Here is a 23391-nt window from a genome sequence, read left to right on the forward strand (position 1 = left end):
TTGTGACAGTGACCATGAACAAGGAAATAGTGATCCCAATTTCAATAGGGGTAATTTACTGGTCCAAGGCCAATGCACATAGGAAGTATCAAGCCAATCGGTCAATTTGTTGAGGAGTTATTGATCGGAAACGATTATTACACTTATTGTGACAGTCACTTTGACCTTTGACCTAGTGACCCCAAATTCAATAGGGTTCATCTACTGTTCAAGGCCAATGTACATGCAAAGTATCAAGCCAATCGGTCAATTCTTTGATGAGTTATTGATCGGAAATCATTTTCAGACTTATTGTAACAGTGACATTGACCTTTGACCAAGGGAAACAGGGGCCATCTACTGTCCAAGGCCAATGCACATATGAAGTATCAAGCTAATAAGTAAATTCCTATGATGATTTATTGATCGGAAACGATTTTCACACTTATTTTGAAAGTGACCTTGACCTTTGACATAGTGACTTCAATTTCAGTAGAAATCATCTACTGTCCAAGGCCAATGCACATGTGAAGTATCAAGCCAATCGGTCAATTCGTTGACGAGTTATTGATTGGAAACGATCTGGTCTACCGACAGACCGACCAACATCTAGCAAAACAATATACCCCCTCTTCTTCGAAGGGGCATACTAAGTATGATGGAACTAAGGGCATTTTGATGTAGAAGATGCCATGCATGTAAAACTGGCGTAATTTACTTTGAATAACGCTTAAACTGGCATTAGCAAGCTTATCTTAGCTCATCCGTGCATATCGTACAGTTACCGGTAATCCTACAATTGTTCCGATGGTCTATATATTTCCAACATATGTTGCCAATAACCATAAAGGTTAACGCAATACCTTAATTATGATGTTAATGTACAAACCAGTTTCAGTTATATAATAAACTGCATGCACAATAGATACATCAACATACATGATATGGAATTATGCATGCATGATTTATTGTTACAATTGTTTAGAACACAAACACTGATATCGAAATTATATAACAGCACTAATTAATTTATTCCAGGCAAATGCCCGTTCTTCTTCGTGTCTATCTCATCATCTACGTGTTCCTTGTATGTTTTCTTTCGTTTCTTTTCCTTTTTAGTTTTTGTAACTTTGGGTTCTTCTTCAATCTCTTCCGGTTGAGTTTCTTTACCGCCACCAAACATGTGCAACGTTTCGCGAAGTCTTCTGATTTTTTCCTCGTGTGCCGTTCTCCAGTCGTTGTAACCTGAAAACTCCAGCATGGTTTTGACTATATTTACGAAAACGTAATATGTTACAAAATTGTGTTATTGTTTTGAATTGCGATGCTATTAGGTTTAGTTTTATTTCAATTTTGATAAATTTACTTCACTGATGAATCAACGATGCATGATGTATATTGGAATTTCCGTGTGCGGAAACTAGCGATTAAGTTGAGTTAAAAACCCTCAAGATTCTTAAAATTCTAATTCGTTCACTTGTAAAGTTCGATTTACAGTTGTAGGATTAATAGTTGAAACAAAGATCATATATTAGTATGTTTTGACCAGTTCTCATTTCCAGCACAATTTACATGCACGCCATTTAATTGTTACACTGGTATGAATATTGATATTTGGTATTATTATACAGTTTGCACAGCTAACATGAAGAGGCAATTTAAAAGATAAACTGCAACGTATGCCTTAACTTGTTTCAAAGTCATTTTCGATCGCTTGGAATATACAGTGTTATCATGTATTTGAAATTGATCTGGTCAGTTAAAGCTATGGATATAACAAGTATTATACTTGAACCGTGGAAACCACATACCTCCATCACGTTTGTTGTACTGGAAATGCGGGAATCGTTTGGAAGGCTTCATGGTCAGTCTGTCCACTATATGATCCACCTCCTCCGATGCAACCACCCGGAACGCCGGAGCCTTGGGCAGGTCGACACCGTGTTTTGCCACGAACTCCATGAAGGGCTTGTTCCTCATCTTATCCCGCCGCCTTCGGTCGATGTCTTCTATGAATTCTGGCTGGAGTGGAATTATATTCTTATATTCAAAGGGCTTAAATATTTATATATATAACTCATGATTTTTTTAGGAACATCAGGTCGAAAGGTATGTAATATAAACGGCCATAAAGGTCGTGTTTTTATATATACTATCTGATACATCAAACGGAAGTAAAATTAGTAATATATAAATGGATACAAATATATACAACTCTATATCAGTGTTACCGGTATATCACACACTGCTGGTCTTGAGGGCCATAATATCGAAGACCATTAAGGTTGTGCTTTTACATTTTATATGTGATACATAAAACGACAGTAAAATGGGTTACATGTAAAGGGTTTTAAATATAGAAACATATAAATCATCAACTTTAACATATAGACTTTAGCTCGGGACAATGGTATTTCCAAAGAGGAGATTTACATGGAAATAAATACAGAAATGTACAACATAGCTTTTTGTATGATTTAAAAGCAATTATTTTGTCATATTTTCAATGACATTGTTTGTCCCCAAATCGACTCTCAAAATTCCCCACACATGGTTTACTTTCAGATATTTGGAAGTAGATTCGCTCCGTGCAAAAATAAAAAAAATGATAAAATTGTATGAAATCTTTACTGATGTGTTTATGTTCCGGACTTTTTTGTAAGTTTTATTTAAAGTATATATTCAAACATTGATATTGAAACAGCCATATTTTTCGGAAATTTAAGAAAAATATATGTAAAAATATCAAAATTTTTACAGACAGGATACACATTAAAGTGCATAAATGGTGATAAAGTACCCAGCGTAACACTTACTGTAAACTTGAGGCGACTTACGTAAAATTTCAACATAAGAAAATTACAATCGTACACCAGTAAACCTTACCTAAGGATAGTGAATCTAAATGAAATGGAAACAAGGTACCTTGTACTCCCTTGGCTTTCGTCGAGCAGGAGGTTTCAACGATCTAATGGTATATATCCGCTGGATGTTTTTGTCACATAGGGATGTGTATCCAAGACTGAATGCCATCTGGCAATAGCGTCTACGTCACGTCCGGAAACGTTTGTGGCGCCGTAACGTTGAAAAATAAGACGAGGTGATGCAGAGACAGTCGTCCACGTGCCTGTTATTGATGTACCTTTCAGATAAGCCTTCCGAATTAATTAATTCTTACCAAATAACATCAATTTGAAGAATATAGAGATTCTCTAAATTCATTTTCCTTGAGGTTTTACATTGACATTAAACACCTTTCATATACGTCTAACTGGTACGATACAAATATGCGTTCTGTTAAGTATTTTCGTTCATGCATTTGAAACACGTCATCTTTTACTAGCATGTGAATGTTTTGTATTTATTAGTTAAATGCAACTATTATACTTATAAACAAAACAATCCATTAAACCAGTGGTACTTGTTGTCAGTAACGTTTTAAAGTCCCATTAAATGTTACTGAATCCAAGTTCCGCGGCTAACAATGGAGTCTTGAATACAAATGGAGGCATTTAATGGTATCTTCATATTGCATCTGTTTAACAACTCCACAGTTGCCTATAGATATGTGATCATAAACATGATTTGCCTAAAGGCCACGCTTAATGCTTTGTCATATCTGCTATTGAATCATTAAAACCCTTGTCATCCATTTATAGTGATTTATCATTGTATTTAAACTCATTGTTAAACTTGTTAGTACTAAACAAACACAATATATCGTTGATTTTCAAGTTGTTTGTTAATTTGGAAGCTTCGCTCTCTAAAGTACCCATTTTTTGTAGTTTACTTTTCACAGTCTTGCGTGATGAAATTTATCACGGTAAAGGACTCGGACATCCCTTTGTCGTGAAGTAATTTCAACGTCGTTTCGTCTTGTAACTTGTTGTGAATAATATGAATGTGTTGGGGCAACCGAAATTCTCTATTACATCAGTCATATTGTCACTTCAGATTGTGTCAAGTCCTTGTTCGCCGCGGCATAGTGGTATGGTGTCCGCCTAGTGACAGAGGGGTCAATGGTTCAATCCCTACTGTGGGATCCTTATTTAAATCTCTCCAAAGACACCAAGTACTCGTTCTAAACGGGAAAAGCGTTTCAATAAGCCCTCGTCTTTCGATGCAATCGAGCTAAAATAAATAGGTTTAAACTAAACTAAGTCCTTGGTCAGGGCGATAAAAAAATCTCATTAATGTACATTTTGTTTAACGATAGAATGTCATACTTTAAAGGCTCTATAAAGGTGAAGATCCGTAATTATTTACCGATTTTTAAATATTTTTTTCATATTTTATTTATAAAGGTTATCAAAAAACAATATATATATGCTATTGGACATTACAATAAAAAATGAGCAATACAACTTGTTTTGAGCTCAAAATAAAGTGTCCTCCAAGTCAATTGTGTTTACAAACAATCAGTTTATTTACATCGCTGTTTACTCAGAAAAGAGAAAGTGAAAGTGACTCAGGTAACCAAAAATATAACGATGATTTTTTAACGTTTTCCGGTATCACCCACAAGGTAGGTCTTTTCTAAATGGTTAAAACGTGTGTAGTGATCTAATAAGTTACTTTCTGCTGGTTAAAAGTTGTTTAAAATAGAATTAAAATTGAATTTTCTTTCGGCTATTTTTAGCATATGTCACCGCTCTGAGGCTACACATCACGTTAGTTGCAAAAATGTAAACATTTCTTCCAATTATGAAACGGGTTTATCTTCCATAATTCTTGACAACGTTGTAACTAAGCTGTTTTATTAGCAGTTTTTATGCAAGAGCAACTGAAATCCGGTAAAAATCAGACCAGTTGATATGCAAATAACTGGATTTGTCACCTTTATAGAGCCTATAAAAAGATTTATTTAGAGAGAAACATTAATTTCTAAAATAAGCCACTTTGGGTTATCATAAATACGCAACTCTTGGTTATCGTTCACTTTCGGTCAGTTCCAATGACTGAATGCTAGCGAGCTTACACCATTGGGATTCGCCAATCTGGAATGAGTGTGTGCGTCCGTAAACTGTTGAAAGAATAAGGGGGTTCTTTCGCTTTTTCATTCCTACTAAATATGTGACAGAGCGATAAAGGCATCCGCACCGCTTTCCCGCGGGACTGTTCTTTACGAAAAGTATAAGAATCATTTGAAGTTGAATATATTTTTGAAAATATTTAAACCCCATGATTTTGTATAAATGGACGTCGGTGGGGAGTGGGCCTATTGCCCAATGGTGGCTGTTGTTTATGCAACGCGTTGCATTATGGCACATTTAACTGAAATTAACCGATAATAAAATTCACTACAACATTTCCACAGCTTATTGAACTTGCATGCAGTAAATAATGGTTATTGTATATGTATCTTCAACACATGATTACATCATTAGATTATTGTACGATTTGCAATACCAAAAACAATGTCGAAGATACAAATTGAACGTGGACAAACTATTGACCCTTGTCATGTGACTAGTCGAGTGTTTATATATGTCAGAAAGCATGCAGTTTTCAACTGCTCTCCATTTTTATTATTTTGATATCTGGACCACTGATTCTTGCTAGCTTGTTAACTCTTTGAGTGCTGGAACCGAATTTTAAAGGCCTTTGCAAACAGTTTGGATCCAGATGAGACGCCACAGAAGGTGGCGACTCATCAGGATCCAAACTGTTTGCTATTCTGATAGTATTCTTTGAACAAAAAATCGAAGAAAATGCTAATTTTAGAAATTCAGCAGACGACATTTTAGCAGACGACAAATTTCCCAGCATGCAAAGGGTTAAATCAGTTGTGCTACATCTGCGCTAGTAGTAGTGTTAACAATAAAATAGTTAACAGTTAAACAGATTAACCCATCCTATTAGTAAGACGGCAGGTCCTACCGCACGCTCAGGTTTACCCATCCTATTAGTATGACGGCAGGTCCTACCGCACGCTCAGGTTTACCCATCCTATTAGTATGACGGCAGGTCCTACCGCACGCTCAGGTTTACTAGCAAATGAAAAGATTAATTATTATGATTGAAATGCATTCCATACAAAGTGTTTGTATAGAAATACATTGGAATAAGCAAAATATTACAAAACCGGTCCGGCTTTCCACCTTGCACCTTTCTAGCAGCTCCCTGAACCTATTGTGATCTATAAATATTTCTTTAGCATCTGGAATATTATAAATACTTGCAATGCTTTATAAAAATGATATATTATTAATGTGTTTAAAGTTATATTAAGACAAGCGTTAAAATTTATGCGTACATAGGCGCGGTTTAAATGAAATCAGTTATGTATCATGAATAGATACTCGAACAAAACGTCTTTGTTTCTTGAAACTTTAAACCCGAAAACAATTACACTCATTGTTAAAGTGTTATATTGTACTTACTACTTGCATTAACCATTTTATTGAAATAAATAATCAAAGTGAGCATTTTTGACAGAAATAATATTTCACATTATCGAGAAATAATGTGTTTTCTCTTGGTTCACTATTTATTTACTTATCTGTAAACCCATAACGTGAATAATGTCTGCAGGATTTTGTACTTCTTTCGGGGACATAATCAACCGCGATATACGTCATATCTACAGCGACAAGTCCCCGTCTGACATCCGGTTACGTCATCAGTTATACCATGAAGGTATCGACCCCCTGGATCGCATTCGGGAGCAGTTCCGCCGACAACGGACGTACCACCTGCCGGCGAAATGCTACGAGTATCTCAAAGATTACGATATCGTTGTGCAAAAGGCGACCGGTTTTCAACGTCTACCGAAATCAGAGATCAATAAATGCGTCGAACGGCTTCATAGTCCGAAGCGTTCCAACGTTAGACAACGCGATAGCTCGGAGGTTAAGAATGAGACTGAACGCACGAGTCCCTCGAAAGTTACTCGAAGCGCGCCGGCAAAGGCGCGTAGAATAGCGTCTTCTGGAAAACCGAGCCAGGATGGTGGGCAGCCGGATACAGTAAAGGAGGCAGGCAAAGCACATGACATGACAGCTAGTCAAGTGCAGGACATAGTGGACAGAGTATACACTGAAGCCGTAAAAAAGCGACGTAACGTAAGAACAAAAGCCGAGGTGCCAAAACCGGCCATTGATGTTCGTCCGAACAGAAACAAACTATTGAGTACAGCAGTTCAAATGAAGACTGGTAAACCATCCAGCCAGTAAAAAGACGTTTTTATTATGCGGATATATAATTGAAATGTGCCTACTACTTAACTCGTTTCAATCGTTTCAAATTTGTATATGACCCGCATCATGCGAAAATGGGTCTTAAAGCATAAGCCACCAAGTTTGCTCCAGACCAGTCATCGCATCCTCGTAGTCTCGTTATGAGCTGCACTGTCCGCCTATGAGACCACGAAAACTTGCTCGACTGTATAGTGGATATGGATATGGTTAAACCTGACCAGACTGCCTGACTGCGCAGGCTGTTCTAGAGCTACGCTGGCCGCGTATGGTATAAGACCCGTTTTCGCACGACGCGGCTCATGTGATTGAATACTTTCAACAGTATGGAAAATACCATTAACTCAACCGTTAAGCTCATATAAGTACATGTTTATATAAATGTACGTGGGTTCGTGGGATAAAAAACAATACTGAAATCGGATTTTTATTTTGTATTTATACATGGCGAGTGGATAAAGGAAATAGTTTTGTTGTAGTTGTTGTTTCTACTTCTACTTCTTCTTCTTCTTCGTACTTCCTACAGTCAATTACTGACTTTTACAGGAAGGCCTATTATAGGCAGATATGGACACTGTCGAGTCCGTTTCCTGGGAAGAACCAGTACTTGGTGTCTATGGAGGAGATCATGAGAACGCTCCCCGAGTAGGGAGCGAACCCACGAACTCTCGATCGCTAGGTTGAAACCTTATCCACTACACCACCGCTTTAATCACGTTATTTTCTTGGTGGGCTTTTCAGTTACATAAGTTTTTAATATAATACAAATAAATTTGTGTGGATTTTACTTTGATATCAAAACGGAAACTATTTGTATACATGTCATCAGAATATTCAAGCTCAAATCAGTTTGTAAAGTGTTTTGTTCTTACTTTGTTTTATTATTGTTATCTTATATAAATGTTTAAAAATAATATCTTCTCTTTTTTGTTCATTTAAAGACATATTTTCTATATTAAGTTGGTTGTTACTAGTATACTTATATCAAAGTCGTGTCATTTTAGCACACATACTTTATTTCACTTTGAAATATAAAACCATTCGTTCTTGTCCACGCATTGTTTCACTCAATGCCTTCAATTAAGACTTTTGTTTGTCGTTAGTGCTAATGTTTGCATGGGTTATAAGCAATCTTAATATAAATGACTTTCTCCTTTGACATTCACTGATATAACGATAATAATTATATTTCAATGGCATAACAATATTGATAATATTGTATATAACTAAATATAGAGCCGTGGACACTGAAATCGCTAAAAAGCATTGACACTGTGGTTTCTATGTCTGATATTAGAGACCAATAAAAGAAACAAGATTTTAAAATCGACGTATTTCTGTTTATTAAAAAGGGAACTTAGAAATAACACGGCATCTTACGTGTATGATATACTGTTAACATAAATACAGAACTTAGTTGGAGCAGAATTTGCGCAGACGGGACTTACAAACAGAATTCGATTCAGTCAGACATCAGATGTCTTACGGCTATCTCATCGACAGGGATGTTAGACACCTGTACAAAGGGGATCCTCACCAGCTAAGGCTGCTGTGGAAACTGTATCGGGAATCTGCTGACCCTATGGACAGAGTTCGAGAACAGTTCGACCGAACACGGTCGGCGCATATGCCCACGAAATGCTACCAGTACCTCCGCGGCTATGACATCGTCGTGCAAAGAGCAGCTGGATTCCAGCAGCTATCAAGGTCAGACATCAATCACTGTGTGGATCGACTGCATAGCTCGAAAAGACCGGCAGTAATTAGACACGACTGTGTAAGCGCTCTGTCCGGACAGTTATCGCCTGAGTCGGCGACGCAAAGTACGCGGCTTTCAAAAAGCGCTCCCGCTGGAGGTCGAGGAAGAAGCGCTGCGCCATCTTCAAGATTGGCATCTGCTAAAGCTCCTTCGGATAGGAGCTCACATAGTCCCGCTGCACTGAACGGGCACGTCCAAGCTATCGTTGACCGGGTCTATACAGAGGCTCTGACAAATACTAGTAGGCGGCGCGTGAGGTCTAAGGTTGTGGTGCCACGACACGGATCGGCAACGAACAGAAACAAACACTTGGACAACGCGATGCAGATGATGATGATGGCCAACAAGGGCTAGGTGGTGTGACAAGAATAAACATAGCTGATTGGCTTCCCATTTTTACGATCGGTTTTGTATTTAGATACACATATATTTCCGGAAGCGAAAATGGCCGTTCAGTATTTCAAGACCGGTATCTGTAGACAGATAGAAGCGACATATTAACATGATATGAACTTTATGTGTAGAAATACGTAACGGAAATGTTGCGACAATTATTTTCGTAAATATTTGTTATATAAGCTATACATTTGCACTCTGCTGTCAACAGTCTAATCAAGATTGTGTTATGTTATGCATATTTTTTGTAATAAATATTAAATGGACTTGTTCACAGTTCGGCAAAATAACAATTTGCAAAAATGTCTTATATTCAAAAAGAATGTATGCATGTTATCTTATCATGTACGAAAAACCCATGTTTAAGAAACATAATTAAAATATTGGTTCATTTACGGATGATAATCATTCGAAATTGGACAAATAATAAAGTGTTTGTCCAACCTTTCATGGGTAATTAATCAAAACTTGTATTCCAAACAAAGCGTTTAAATTACATTTCCAGTTCAAAAAGTAAATGTGGTGTAGTGATAGAACCATAGTAAATGTGGTGTAGTGTTAGAACCATATTAAATGTGGTGTAGTGATAGAACCATAGTTTTGCTTCCAAAGGTTCCTGGTTCGAGCCCCGGGGGGCATTTTTCCTTGTTATTTTAATTATTGCAAACCATTACATCTTTAACAGTTTAAATAGTATATTAACTATATATCATTTGCCAAGTATACGAACATCTTTGAACAACTCCCTTTACAGTTGTCCACTCCAATACAAGTGTTATGGTGTCAATAAACGAGAAGAAATAAAATTCATTTTCCTTCTTAACCTATTTAGTCATAGACATAACTGGTAATTTTTAAATAATATCATGTTGTATTACGGTGTTGTTGTTTTCATCAGATTAATGTTGTTAACTTAATGTGATGAAAATGATGACTTGTGATATTAATCAAACAATGGAATGTTACGCAAAATAAACGCTAAAATTGCCTACATGCACTTAATTGTTTCAATAATTAAATGCAAACATGCATAATTGACCTTTTCATCAATGCCACATTATTAATTTGCAACATCATACGTCGTTTCAAAAGCTGCGTAATTTAAATTTGTCGAAACATCTCCTGAAGCTTCAATAGTGTCTCTATAAGCCAAATACGAACTCAATAGTGTCTATAGACCATATACGCACTCAATAGGCCAAACACGAACTCAATATAGCGAACCGAAGACGAACTAAATAGTGTGTATAGGCCAAAGACGACCTCAATAGCGTATATGGGCCAAAGACGAACTCACTAGAGTGAATAGGCCAAAGACGAACTCAATTGCGTATGTGGGCCAAAGACGAACTCAATTGCGTATATGGGCCAAAGACGAACTCACTAGTGTGAATAGTCCGATGAATTTATATAAAATGTGTAAAAACTTATCATACATATATTTCAATATAAATTAAAATAAAAATTAGGAAGAAATTGTGTCGAAAATGCGAAATAAGCCAGATATTTACTTCTTACATCGACAATGTCTGTACAGTCGAATTCGACAGCATGTATATCATGCATGTACGATGTGAGTCTAAATTTAGTTTTAATGCAGATTCGTTCATAAGACACACAGACACAATTTTGTTTCCTAATAAATACGAGCAAAAGTGTCGGCTTTAACCAGCCAGTTAAGAAATTTACTGAAGTAAACAATATTTGATTTCTAGTACCATATTCAGATTCTTGATACATGTTATTTAGCATTCCTAGGCCATATTCATATGTTGGTTTTAGATTGCAAGAATCACTTGTTGACATGGAAATCGTGCATACTCCCTTTAAAGTAAAGTGCAATATTTATGTAAACCATTAAACGCCAAACTCAGTGAATAAACATAAATTAAGTAAATGTGTTGTTTTGTTTAATCTATTAGATAGATTTAGATTCTGCATCTTAAATAATAGTATTGAAGGGAAGCAAACATGTTCAAGCAGCTTTGAGCCTATTCGTTTGTAGAAGTAACATATTTTACAAACCGATGTCAACTACATTTGATGCCCGATGTTTAGCTCTTTGAATTGATTCAAGACGTGCACTGAATTAATGCGCATCAAAACGTGCTTAACCTAAACATTCTTACTTATTAATTCTGACTGAGATTTTAAACGAATTTTAAGGGACTTGTTCGAAGGTTTGTATACGTAATTATGCATGTTTTTTAAGTTTGTAATTTGACATCTGAACTTTTCAGATTTATGCATGTAGACCTTAGGGATCAGGTGTAATATCGAGCCATGAAAAACGACAATGCCGTAACAGTCCAAAGTGCTCACCTGAGTACGGGCAGAGATTAAGGTATTATCTTCCAGGTAAGTTAAATAATAAGGGTATTTTAAAAATACCTCTGTATATGCAAAAAGGTAAGGGGCAGTTTGATTTCAAACATTAATTAATTGCAATAGGATTGAAATTATTAAAGCCCTGGTAATGAAAAACCGAGAAGCTGCGACTGGTTTTAATGAAGTCAATGGCAAAAACCTGAAAAATGCCGATATATAAGAATGCTCAACACTGCATATCGATGGGTGAAGAAACAATGTCAAATTCATAGTTATGTAGAAATGCCTAAGTATCACGAAATACATGTAATATTCGTTCATTCATATAAAAAATAAGTTCTCACCATTTTTGGAATATGACCTTTACCCATGAAATTGTTAATTCAAGCAGCACATTTTTCAATTTCTGTAATGTATTCGTTGATATCTTATACACGTAGTTTATTTTCTTAACATGTCAAACTTAAATGCCTTTTCTTACTAAAGGTTCAGTTGAAACTAAGATTTGTTGTACAATAATTGGTAAAACAGAGTAAAAGATTAAAGATTGGAAAACATCAGTGCGTGCTGTTGATATTTTTCTCGCTTCATACAATTAATACTGACCCAAAAGGGTAGTATTGTTCAAAGGGATCATTATTTTAACATTTGAGATGCACACATTACACAACATATACAACACAACGCATGGTTTGTAGATACAACTAAATATAATATGCATCCCAAATGTGAGTATGAATACGTTGCGTCCAATTATTTATTATTAAAAATAAAGCTCACAATATTGAGGGTATCAAACGTTTCTGAGGCTACGTTTGCCGCATATTGCATAAGATCCATTTTTGCATGATGTAGCTGGTATTTTCTAGGCACAGGTCTACAATTATCTGCTTGACTAATGAACCAGTTGTGTACTGGTCAACACCCATTAACCATCCTGCTTGACTAATGAACCAGTTGTGTACTGGTCAACACCCATTAACCATCCTGCTTGACTAATGAACCAGTTGTGTACTGGTCAACACCCATTAACCATCCTGCTTGACTAATGAACCAGTTGTGTACTGGTCAACACCCATTAACCATCCTGCTTGACTAATGAACCAGTTGTGTACTGGTCAACACCCATTAACCATCCTGCTTGACTAATGAACCAGTTGTGTACTGGTCAACACCCATTAACCATCATTCTATCAAGTTTTGCCAACCCATGCCAACGGGTTGAGCAGTTATCGTTTGGATAAGTATTTGTGTACTGACCAATACAACAAAAAAATGTAAACACAGCTATTATTGAGTAAAAAAAGCAATACTTGTTATAGTGGTAACTAATACTTTTCATCAGAGAACATTATCTTGCTTAGTTAACACAATGTTGTATTTCTGCAATAAAAGTGAAGTATTAAGCTCATGCCAACTACTAGGCAATTATTAATAGAACTATGTTTAATTGAAGTAGAAACAATATGAGAAGGTTTACTAACGACTCGCCCCCTTAACGACTCGCCCCATAACGACTCGCCCCACTTTTTATAACGACTCGCCCCACTTTTATAACGACTCGCCCCACATGTATAACGACTCGCCCAACATAGATAACGACTCACCCCATCATTACTTATATGGTAGGATTTTTATTTAATTTCGATTTTATTGTGTTTTAAGTCGGTAAAAACTGGTGGGGTATTGAAAAAATATCTTAGATTTGGCAAATTAGAAGTTTGATGAAATTTGTTATAATGCTTTACTTTAACTTTCACCTTTTTCAGGAACTTTCAACAGAAACTGGAATACTGTATCGCATCCTGCATGATATGTTCAAGATTTCTACACCTGGAATTTTATCAACTCTTGCAATTAATATTATGCGTTACCACAGTAACATAACTATGTTTTTGCGTATATAATATTTAACGACTCGCCCCATCATTTTTATTGTTACATTTTTAGCATCTATGTTAAATGTAAACAGTACATATGAATATATAGAGAAATATATAAGAAAATCTTTTTTGTGTTGATGGTTTATTAGATACTTATGTACTTAAATACAACAACAACAACAACAACTTATAAAAATAGAAAGTTACGCAGTGTGTATAATAATATCAATACATTGAATTAATAAGAAAGTTTACAAAAAGACAGTAATACATCAGTAATCAATATAATTATATCTTAATATTATCAACATTGAATTTATGAAAATGATTTTATTAAAACGTTTTATTTATAACAAATTTAAACACTATTTACACAAACAACAACAGCAACAACAACTATTTACACAGTTCCGTTCATGGCTGAACACAAGTCCAGCAGCTGACAAGTTGAGATGGAACGCTCGTTGTATCTTTTCCACACTCCCCAGAGCTTCCCTTGTACCTGAAGTGTCTGTTTATTCTGATGCCGGCAAAACCAGATTAGATGTAAACACTGCTCAAAGTACATGTAGCACGAACAATGTAAGCAAGGAATCGCAACCATTAAACTTGACCACAACACAAACGGCTTCCGATTTCAATAATTGTACAACAGACGCCTTTTGGACAATGAATCATAACGCTGGAACACCATATCATAACGATCAACGATATTAAATTCTTTTTATTATCTTATGCCGATGACCAAGTCCTATTTTCAACTTCTCCAACATCAACCCAACTAATGTTAAATGACGTTGAAAACTTTTGCAATAAATACAAACTGAAAATCAATACGAATAAAACAAAAGTTGTTATTTTCGAAAAAAAAACGACACACAAGTTTTAACTTTACGTTATATGGTTTGCCGTTAGAAATCGTCACATCATTCAAATATTTAGGTGTAACTTTATTCAAAAACAGAAACTGGTATAAAACAATAAAATCCATATCAGAACATGGTAACAGAGCGCTTCATCGATTTTACTCTGTTTTAAACCAATATGAATTCCCAACAAAAGAAAAATTAAATCTTTTTGATAAATTAGTAACCCCCGTTCTTCACTATTCTGCTGAAATCTGGGGACAAGATTCAGGAAAAGAATTAGAAATAATTCATACAAAATTTTTAAGAAAAATTCTATGTGTCAACAAATCAACAAATCTATCAGCACTGTATGGCGAATTAGGACGATACCCCTTATCTGTATGCGGAAATTACACATCTTTAAATATTGGTTTAAAATAATATCATGTACAAATGATAGTCGCATAAAAATAATATATGAATCACTTTTCAATGACGCAGAACAAAACATAACATACAACAAAAGAAATTGGGCTTATCAAATCAAATCAACACTCGAGCAGCTAGGTTTAACTTTTGTATGGACTGAACAAGAAACCCTGACAGAAAAATTTGAACAAACCTACATATACAATCTAATAAAACAGCGATTATTCGATCATTACAAGCAATACTGGTACAGTGAGATCAATAATTCATCAAGACTAAATATATATTGCCGCATCAAGGACACGTTTAATACAGAACAATATCTGGATATCATCACAACAAAATTTTTTAAAATAGCACTAACTCAATTACGCCTATCATCACATAGATTAGAAATAAAACGAGGTCGATACCACAATATTCCTCGGGATAATAGGAAATGTAAATTTTGTAATCTTAATGTCGTAGAAAGTGAATACCATTTCTTATTAATATGTCCAATATACAAAGATATTAGAAAAACTTATTTAAAGGCATATTAATGAAAACACAAAATAAAAAAGAAATCATTAATCTTTCAAAATACATATATAATGCGAATTGTTTACGGAACAATTAAGAAACAAAATTAATATATCTATGTCTACTATTTTTTCCCATAATTTGATGAGTACTAATCCATATGAATGTTTAAATGAAACTAATTATGTAGAACAATGTACTCTTTGTATCATTATTTCATTAACAACTTTCATTATCGATGCTAGAAGAAAATATCCTATGTTATGAATCAGTAAAATATTTGTTAACTTCCTCCGTTACATAATTTTTATAATTATTACCTAATTTAATAATAATTATCATCCATGTCGTTACACTTGTGTATTATGTATAATTGTATAATGCATTTGGCTAAAAAGCAATTGTATGCTTAAGAGCTAATAAATGTTGTTGTTGTTGTTTATTTGAAACCATTGCAAATTTTCCGCGATAATTGTTCACACCTACAAATTAAAAGAACCGCCATTTAATGAGTATTTAATGTTTATTTGAAACAATTGAAAACTTTCCGCGCTAATTGTTCACACCACAATTTAAAAGAAACGCCATTTGATTAGCATTTTAAAGTAAAGTTTGTGTGAAAAACACAAAAGGACTGATACGCATTTTTATAATATGAAAAAATATTTTTAAAACGTGTGTTGTGTATTCAGATCAACAGGTAATACATAGGTAGATTTAAGATTATAATGAATTATCTTACAGATGAATTGTGTCCGTAAAATTCATGCAAAAAATAAATTTCGGCAAAGACCTTTTTTCATTTTTCTTACCTTTCAATACCCGTATATATGAAAATATCTTTACCACGAAGCAAGGTATTCACGCTTTCGCGATTATGACACGTGTATTGTTGATTGTCATCACCCGCCCGCGGTAATGTACCTGTCAATTATGTTGTTAATTCATCGGTCTCCTTTATAACGATACTCCCTAAATTCTTGAGTAATTTAACCTGGGAATCTTTAATTGTCGATATGATCTTAGCCTTTGCTTCTTTTTATAAATATAAAGGAAAGTATGACATGAGACAAATGTGCCGATATCCAATAGTCTTGCTTTATGATAATATTGTCACTGAACAAAGATGTACATAAAAACATCATAAAATAAAAAGTATTACTTTTCAGAATATGCCTGCAATAGACGTATATAAGGTCAGGTATAAGGCAAAAAACCGCTGAACGATGTTTATCAAACAATGCCGAACCTTAAATTCATATTATGAATTGATTTCATTTATATTACCATATATAATATAACATTTTATTTTGATAGGGCGAGTCGTTATATATGTGGGCGAGTCGTTATACATGTGGGGCGAGTCGTTATAAAAAGTAGGGCGAGTCGTTATGGGGCGAGTCGTTAAGGGGGCGAGTCGTTACATTACCTATGAGAATTTGGATTGTTAGAACGACCACATGTTTCGCTTAAATGAAAGTTGACTTCACAAAACATTTCGTTGTGTGATTCTAAATTTGATTTGTTTAAAAGGTTCTGGACCTTTGCAGAAGATGTCCACGTGTCCGGGACATCTTCTGCAAAGACAATTCTCTAAACTCTTTTTAAGTCATATTGTTCATTCAGCCACCGAACTATCTTTGAATTCTAGAGGCTTAAAAAGCACACAATTATAAAAATATTAAATCTTAAAGCTTAGCAGATGTAAAACGCTTCATACAGCAAAAAAGGATTGTATTGTATGGATGCATTATTTTCGTAATGAACCAATTATTATGTTTTTTTTACACAATAATGCCCTAATTTATATTACATTCCATGGTTATCAAATAAGCGTTTGCCCGTAAATTAGGTAGCACCTAGTATCATATTGTTTAGTTAAGTTAGGAGTTTATGTATACATCTCCTATTCTATCCGTTTATGTATACATCTCCTATTCTATCCTAATTATGCTGTAAATTATGCGACCGCTGGTGACTCCTGTAGTGGACACTTGATGCTTAGCAAACTCATCGCAGCGAATATCTCTGCATGGAGCCAACTACCTCTAGACGGAGGTTGAAAACTTAGTGCATTGTAGCCTTCCATGACTTGAAGTAAGATGGCAACAGCCGCCGAGTCGGCGAATTCTTCAGGGCAATATAACTCTAATGTATGTAAAGAAGCACACTTCGTCCTTCAGAAAATAAACTTTCATCTAAAGTTTTTTTTAAATCTTTTAACAACTTATGAAAACTCCCGCGTACAGTAAAAAATCACATATATTCGCGATGAGCGGATACACTACATTATAATTTATATAAAGGTTACGTTTAATAATTATTGTTAGATAAATTAATACATCCTTCATTTGAACTTCGCTCGAGTATTGTGGTTCTCTGTGTTGCTAATCATAAATTTGCATTTGCTTTCTTAAAATGTCATGGGTTTTCATCGCTTTATTGGGAAGAGGCCCTAGCCTATGGATTTTGGGAAGAAATTGCTCATTTTGGGAAGAATTCTTGCTAAAATTACTGCTTTGGGAAATGAAAAAGGCATTATCCCCTCTTTTGGTCCGCGGACCATGTATAATTTTGTATAGGAACAGAACTATATATTATTGAAATTATATTAACAAATTTGCATTAGACCTGGTCCTTTACAGTCAAAAAAAAATTTGAAGAAAGAAATCCGGATGTAAATAAATATCAACTTCGGCTTATTCCGTCTGTTTCCAGAAACTAGGAAAGAATAGACGTGATCTATAGTCTGCTTCTAGAAATACTACAGTTTATTCCGTCATTATTTGAAATAAACTTACCTTATTTGCCTTTCCAATTAATTCCTATTAAAGCATCCTTTGTTTATAAACCTCCCGCCTATGTTGTCGTGTTTCCATCTCAAATACAACTGCATGTCAGTGAAAATAATATAATCTTATCTAAACATGAAACCCCATTATACCTTGACCGAAAACAGTTTACTGTGAACTGCAGTTTACACCACTAACGCAGTGTGGTGTATTTACGGCATGCTCACTTTTAATTGAAATTTTTACAATATGTTTTAATAAAACAGGTTTAAATTTAGTTGTTATTTTATGGTTTTTTGAATTATTAAACATTGTGAACAGCATAATAATAAAAATAAACTATGTAAAAGGTATTTTCTATTGTTTGGTTAAAGAAGAACAAGGTCCAATAAAATCTGGTGAAGTCCCATAAATTAAAAAAGTCATCGGACCTCATGTCGGGTAATTTTTTTGTCTTTTGCATGGGTTGCAATTTTTTTTTGTCATTTTTGTCGTACATTATAATTTCTGTTCTGCTTGTCACCCATCATGGACAATGATGTAAAAACAGGTGTGCTCAATCGTGATACATGTACATGGACTCTATCCTGTGTGCTCCGCGATATAGAGAGTTGTGAATAGCAACGTACTATCGCATATATCCGGCTACATTCAAGAACAATGGTTAAGTCAGTTGTTCTTTGGTGAGCACTCGACACACTCTGTAAGCCATCATTTTATGGAATAATCGCTATTTAACATTTACAATCTTATTGAGTTTATTGGAAAAATGTGGCAATTTGGGTCCGATTTAAAAAAAAGTTGCTTTTTGTATCGGTAATTGGGAAACAGCCGAATATACTCTGTAATTTTTGGCAAAAAAAAATCACTGGACGGTTTCCAAAAAGCAAAGATATATTGTTTTAAAATAAATGTTATCATTGAGTTTATCTCCTATCAAACTCTATAAGTTGAACCTTAGTGACTTATTGAACACACTTTTATCCTCACTACATGTATTAAAGTATTTTTTAGCAAAAAACACAGACACTCATTTCCCAATTTTAGTCAAAACAACATGAATGTTTCCCAATCCAAAGAGACCAGGCCCCATTCCCAAACCAGTGAAAAACCCCACAAATCAAAGGTCAACACAAAGGCCCTTGTTTAGGAAAATACTATCAATTGATTGAAGGGCTATAGGCCCATATTGGAAAGTGCATAGTGGCAAGCCAAAAAATGGATGCAGCCCTGTGCTAATTGGGCTTTGATTAAACACCAGCCTAGTTTTCTTTTTATCTCACATGTTCATGTACCATTTTCAGGACATTCTTAAGGAAGTGAGGCACTTTATTCACGGAGCCAGCCATAAAGTGCTTAGCCTTCGACAGAGGGAAACTTTATCACAGTCAGCTCTAGTGCTATTGCGAAATCTGCCTACAGCGCGCTACGCTGTGCTAGAGTACATTGCAAATGTGTTTGACGAAGCTGTCAATAATTACCTGGTGGAAATAGATGTGGGCCAAGGTGTCAGTGGTAAGAATTGTATTTGAGTCTTGCTTTGTGAAAAAGGGGTTAACCCTTTACCACTTAGATACGTATTTTGACGTATTTGTAGTCCCTTAGAAAGTAAAATTTAATTACAGACCTTCTTACTAGATTAATGTTTTAAAGGCTTCATTTTCAACCCTTAGATACTGATGAGCAGCAAACAGCATAAAACCCGAACAGACTGTGGGTTATTCGCAAGCTGTTCTGGTTTTATGCTGTTTGCACATAGCCATTTTCACTTTGTTTCTGAGTGGGAAAGGGTTGATAGTAGGGCTGCAACAATATACCGGTATATCGGTATATATCGCAATACGCAATCCGCATATTGTATTGCGATATGATTTTCATCATACCGGTACGAAAATTTTACAAAAATTCATTCACATTTCGTCCAGAAAAGCCATCCGAAATAATGATAAAAAGGTAAACAAAACAAAGCAGTGTAAATTATTTTTTACGTAAAAAAAGCATTCTAAAAAGTGTATTATACGGAGTAGCATTGTTACAATGGAGCATTTATTCGATGCTTTTGAACAGATTATCGTTGAATTAATTGCGCACAGCTATAAATGTTTCGTTCGATTCTGATTTGAGCATTATTTGTAATCCGAATTTTGGAAACACGCTTCCAAATTTGAATGCTAACGCGACAATAAAAAATTATAGCGTCAAATAAAAAGTGCTTTATCCTTTGTCTCAATAAAAAGCGCGCGAAAATTATACAGACATGTAGAACGTCGCATGGAAAGTATGGGTGTATTTTGTGTTGTATAAAAACGGGAACATCACGTCAGCTGAATTACACGTGTTCAGTGGGAAAAACGCCCCGGTTGGACGTTATTTCATCACATCTTTAAATAGTAACAATTGCAAAAATGTATTTGATACTGAAGAAAATTTGCAAATGTTTGTGTTTCTTATTATTCTTGAGCACATTTATAGTAAATATTTACCAGAATTTGCTTTAAAATTGGAATTTATGGGATTATTGGGTAATTGGCAAGTTATAATTTTGGTACAAGTTAGCAATATATTGCGATATATTGCAATACGGGTTTTTGAACTGACAATATATTGCAATACGGTTTTTGGCGTATTGTTGCAGCACTAGTTGATAGTGTCAATAAGCTGGTTGCTATCTCGAAGTCGTATGTTTTATGTCATTAATTAATGCTGCCTGGATGGGTGGTCACATCTTGTGGGGTCATTTGAAGTGTTGGTGGTCATTTGAGCCTCGTTCTGGGAAAACAGGGTTTAATGCATGGGGTCTGCACAGGCTTATTAGGGCCATTATTCACCAACCTATTCTTAGACTTAAGAATAAAGAATAGACTTAGAACCAAGAAAAATGTGTTCAGTGTTTGAATATATACAGGCCTCCACTGGTGCGTATGTCATTAACAAAATGTTCTAAATGAAGAATAATATATATAGCGATGTTTACTGCAGAGTTTGACTCAAAATTAAAGAAATTATGGAATATTATAATTTAAAGAATTTTCTTTATTCTTAGACTAAAGTCTAAGAATTTTTTGGTGAATACGGGACCAGGTTCAACACTTTCTGCATTTGTGAAATTTTTCAACGAAAGTCTCTTTTTTATGAAAATCCAGTTAAGGCCGAAATAGAGAATACTAGGTTAGCGTTGAATAGAGAGAAGTTTATGTTGCAAGGCTTAGAACGCTGGGAGCGCGAGCCTTGGCGAGCAATTTCAGTATTCCAGCCGAGCAGTATAAACTTCTCTCTATTCAACGCTAATCCTAGAATTCTATTTATCCCATTGCATTTTTACTAAACAAGAAAAATAACAAACAAATGTGGCATGTTTGGAAACTTCAAAAACAGTGAAACACAGCGAACAATTGTTTGTTTATTAATGACGTCATTTGTCTGTGCACGCGACAGGTTTATTCAACAAGGTGGGATAGAGGCTAGTCTATTCCATGGGGTGTTATACTGTCAATGTTGCGGTGAAGATGGGGTAAATCATTGTCCCTGATAAGCCAGTGCTGACTGAACAGACTTATCTGGGATGACATTTAACACACATGCATTAAATCTAGATTTCCTTGAACAAGGCTCATTTCAGTCTGAAAGAAGAAAAAGTGCTATTTATATGGAATAGCATATAATGATCATTGAAATAAATAAGGACAAAATTGGGTCTTTTTAAAAGTGTCTGCATTAGCGGGATGATAATAAAATCAAGGTGGTTTTTATCTCTATCAATTTCAAAGTTGAATTGATGCCGCAAAAGTAGTTTGTTATCTCAAAGTTGTTTGTTGTTTTAACAATAACATACAGAGGAGCTGGACTGGAGGTCTATGATCGGCCCACTGTTGATATAACGGCCCGATGGCCATATGCGATGTATGTTATTGTTTTCATTACATATCACCCTATTCATGACAATTTATTGCCAAACCAGCTTTTATTTTCATTTAAATGATTACGCAATTTATGACGTTTCTTGTTTGATTTAATTTTTATGACAAAAGCTATATTAATTTTGGGACAACAATTTGAACTTAAGGATTTGTGTTTTTTTTTATTATAGAAAAATATTATAACAAAAAGATATCATGGAACGAAACCGAAACATATTATGGATTGTGTGTTGGTCATGCAGGCTTGGAAACTTTATTAAGAAAAAATAATCGCTTTGACCAGTGATTATGTAAATAATGTTTTTGATTAGAATATTTAGCAAACTGTTGCCAGCTGGCAGGGTGGTTTAAATTAAATTAACATTAATGGACGGAAGAACAGTAATTGGAAGTTAATTGCTAATTGAATAGTTTATGAAAATTGTTGTCTCAAAAAAGGGTTCATATTACCGAATTGTGGGCAGTCTTATAATTGGATACAATGATCATATTCATAGAAAAAAATCTGGTCTTATAAGTAGTGTCCTCATTTATTTAGGTGGTCATAAAGTGGGATTTGGTAATTAACAAAATAATTTATTTCTGTATTGCAATATTACTGTTTTGCTGATGGGCCTGTCTTAAGTTCAAACGCACTCTGTGAAAAGGGGGTTAAATGCATGTGCGAAAGTGTTGTCACAGATTAGACTGTGCAGTCCCCACAGGCTAGACTGTGCAGTCCCCACAGGCTAATCAGGGACAACACTTTCCACTTGTTAAAATTCTTTTGTTTAAAGAAAGGCTTTACTTGACGAAAATCCAGTTCAGGCAGAAAGTGTCTTCCCTTATTAGCCTGTGCAGACTGCATAGGCTAATCTGGGATGACACTTTACTCACATGTATTAAACCCCATTTTCACAGAGCAACTTCAATAAGAGTGTTTATGTTTCAGATGGAAGCAGCCAGGCTATGGAGAGTTTCCTACATGATGCCTGCGGTATACTGCATGGTTTCTTGCAGACCAACTATAGCGCCTGGGCGCCCATTATTTCAACTGTGGGTATTACTTCAATTTTAAGCTCGCCTGTTTTGGGAGAAAACCTAAGGTATTGTCATAGCCAGCTTGCCGTCCTCGTGCTAAAACCTGAACATTTTGTTAAGGTTTTGAACATTGGCACTTAAATCAAAGTGCTTCCACCTACAACTTTGAAACTTCATATGTATAAGTTCTACATGCCACACCCATTTTTGGGGCACTAGGTCAAAGGTCAAGGTCTTTGTGATCTCTAAAAAAAAATTCTGACAAACTTTCATTTATTCAAAATTGCACCCACAGCCGAGCGTTGGCACCCGTTATGCGGTG

At 35.1% G+C, this 23391-nt stretch overlaps 2 protein-coding genes across 2 annotated transcripts in view; one reads left to right on the forward strand and one right to left on the reverse strand.

Annotated features, from left to right (window-relative positions):
* Positions 1 to 605: 605 nt before the first annotated feature.
* On the reverse strand, positions 606 to 2961 carry LOC127865487 (uncharacterized). Its single transcript, XM_052405341.1, has 3 exons — positions 2905 to 2961; positions 1791 to 2001; positions 606 to 1224 (listed from the first exon to the last, which is right to left on the reverse strand). Exons 2-3 carry the CDS (start codon positions 1957 to 1959, stop codon positions 1004 to 1006), a joined length of 390 nt encoding a protein of 129 aa, XP_052261301.1. The 5' UTR covers positions 1960 to 2001; positions 2905 to 2961; the 3' UTR covers positions 606 to 1003.
* A 14425-nt stretch (positions 2962 to 17386) lies between these two features.
* Positions 17387 to 23391, forward strand: part of LOC127870120 (integrator complex subunit 5-like) — a 47265-nt gene continuing 41260 nt past the window's right edge. The window contains exons 1-3 of the mRNA XM_052412776.1: positions 17387 to 17493; positions 19437 to 19647; positions 22981 to 23084. Of these exons, the coding sequence (XP_052268736.1) occupies positions 17443 to 17493; positions 19437 to 19647; positions 22981 to 23084 (366 nt within the window). The 5' untranslated portion in view covers positions 17387 to 17442. The remainder of the gene's footprint in view (positions 17494 to 19436; positions 19648 to 22980; positions 23085 to 23391) is intronic.

This window comes from Dreissena polymorpha, chromosome 2, assembly GCF_020536995.1.
Source record: "Dreissena polymorpha isolate Duluth1 chromosome 2, UMN_Dpol_1.0, whole genome shotgun sequence".
Taxonomy (NCBI): Eukaryota; Metazoa; Mollusca; class Bivalvia; order Myida; family Dreissenidae; genus Dreissena; species Dreissena polymorpha.

Excerpts from the sequence above, each read along its gene's own strand:
- LOC127865487 (XM_052405341.1), bottom strand. The coding sequence starts at position 1,959 with ATGAGGAACAAGCCCTTCATGGAGTTCGTGGCAAAACACGGTGTCGAC. Across the intron at positions 1,225-1,790 it reads GTACAACAAACGTGATGGAG|GTTACAACGACTGGAGAACG; the intron begins GTATGTGGTTTC and ends TGGAGTTTTCAG.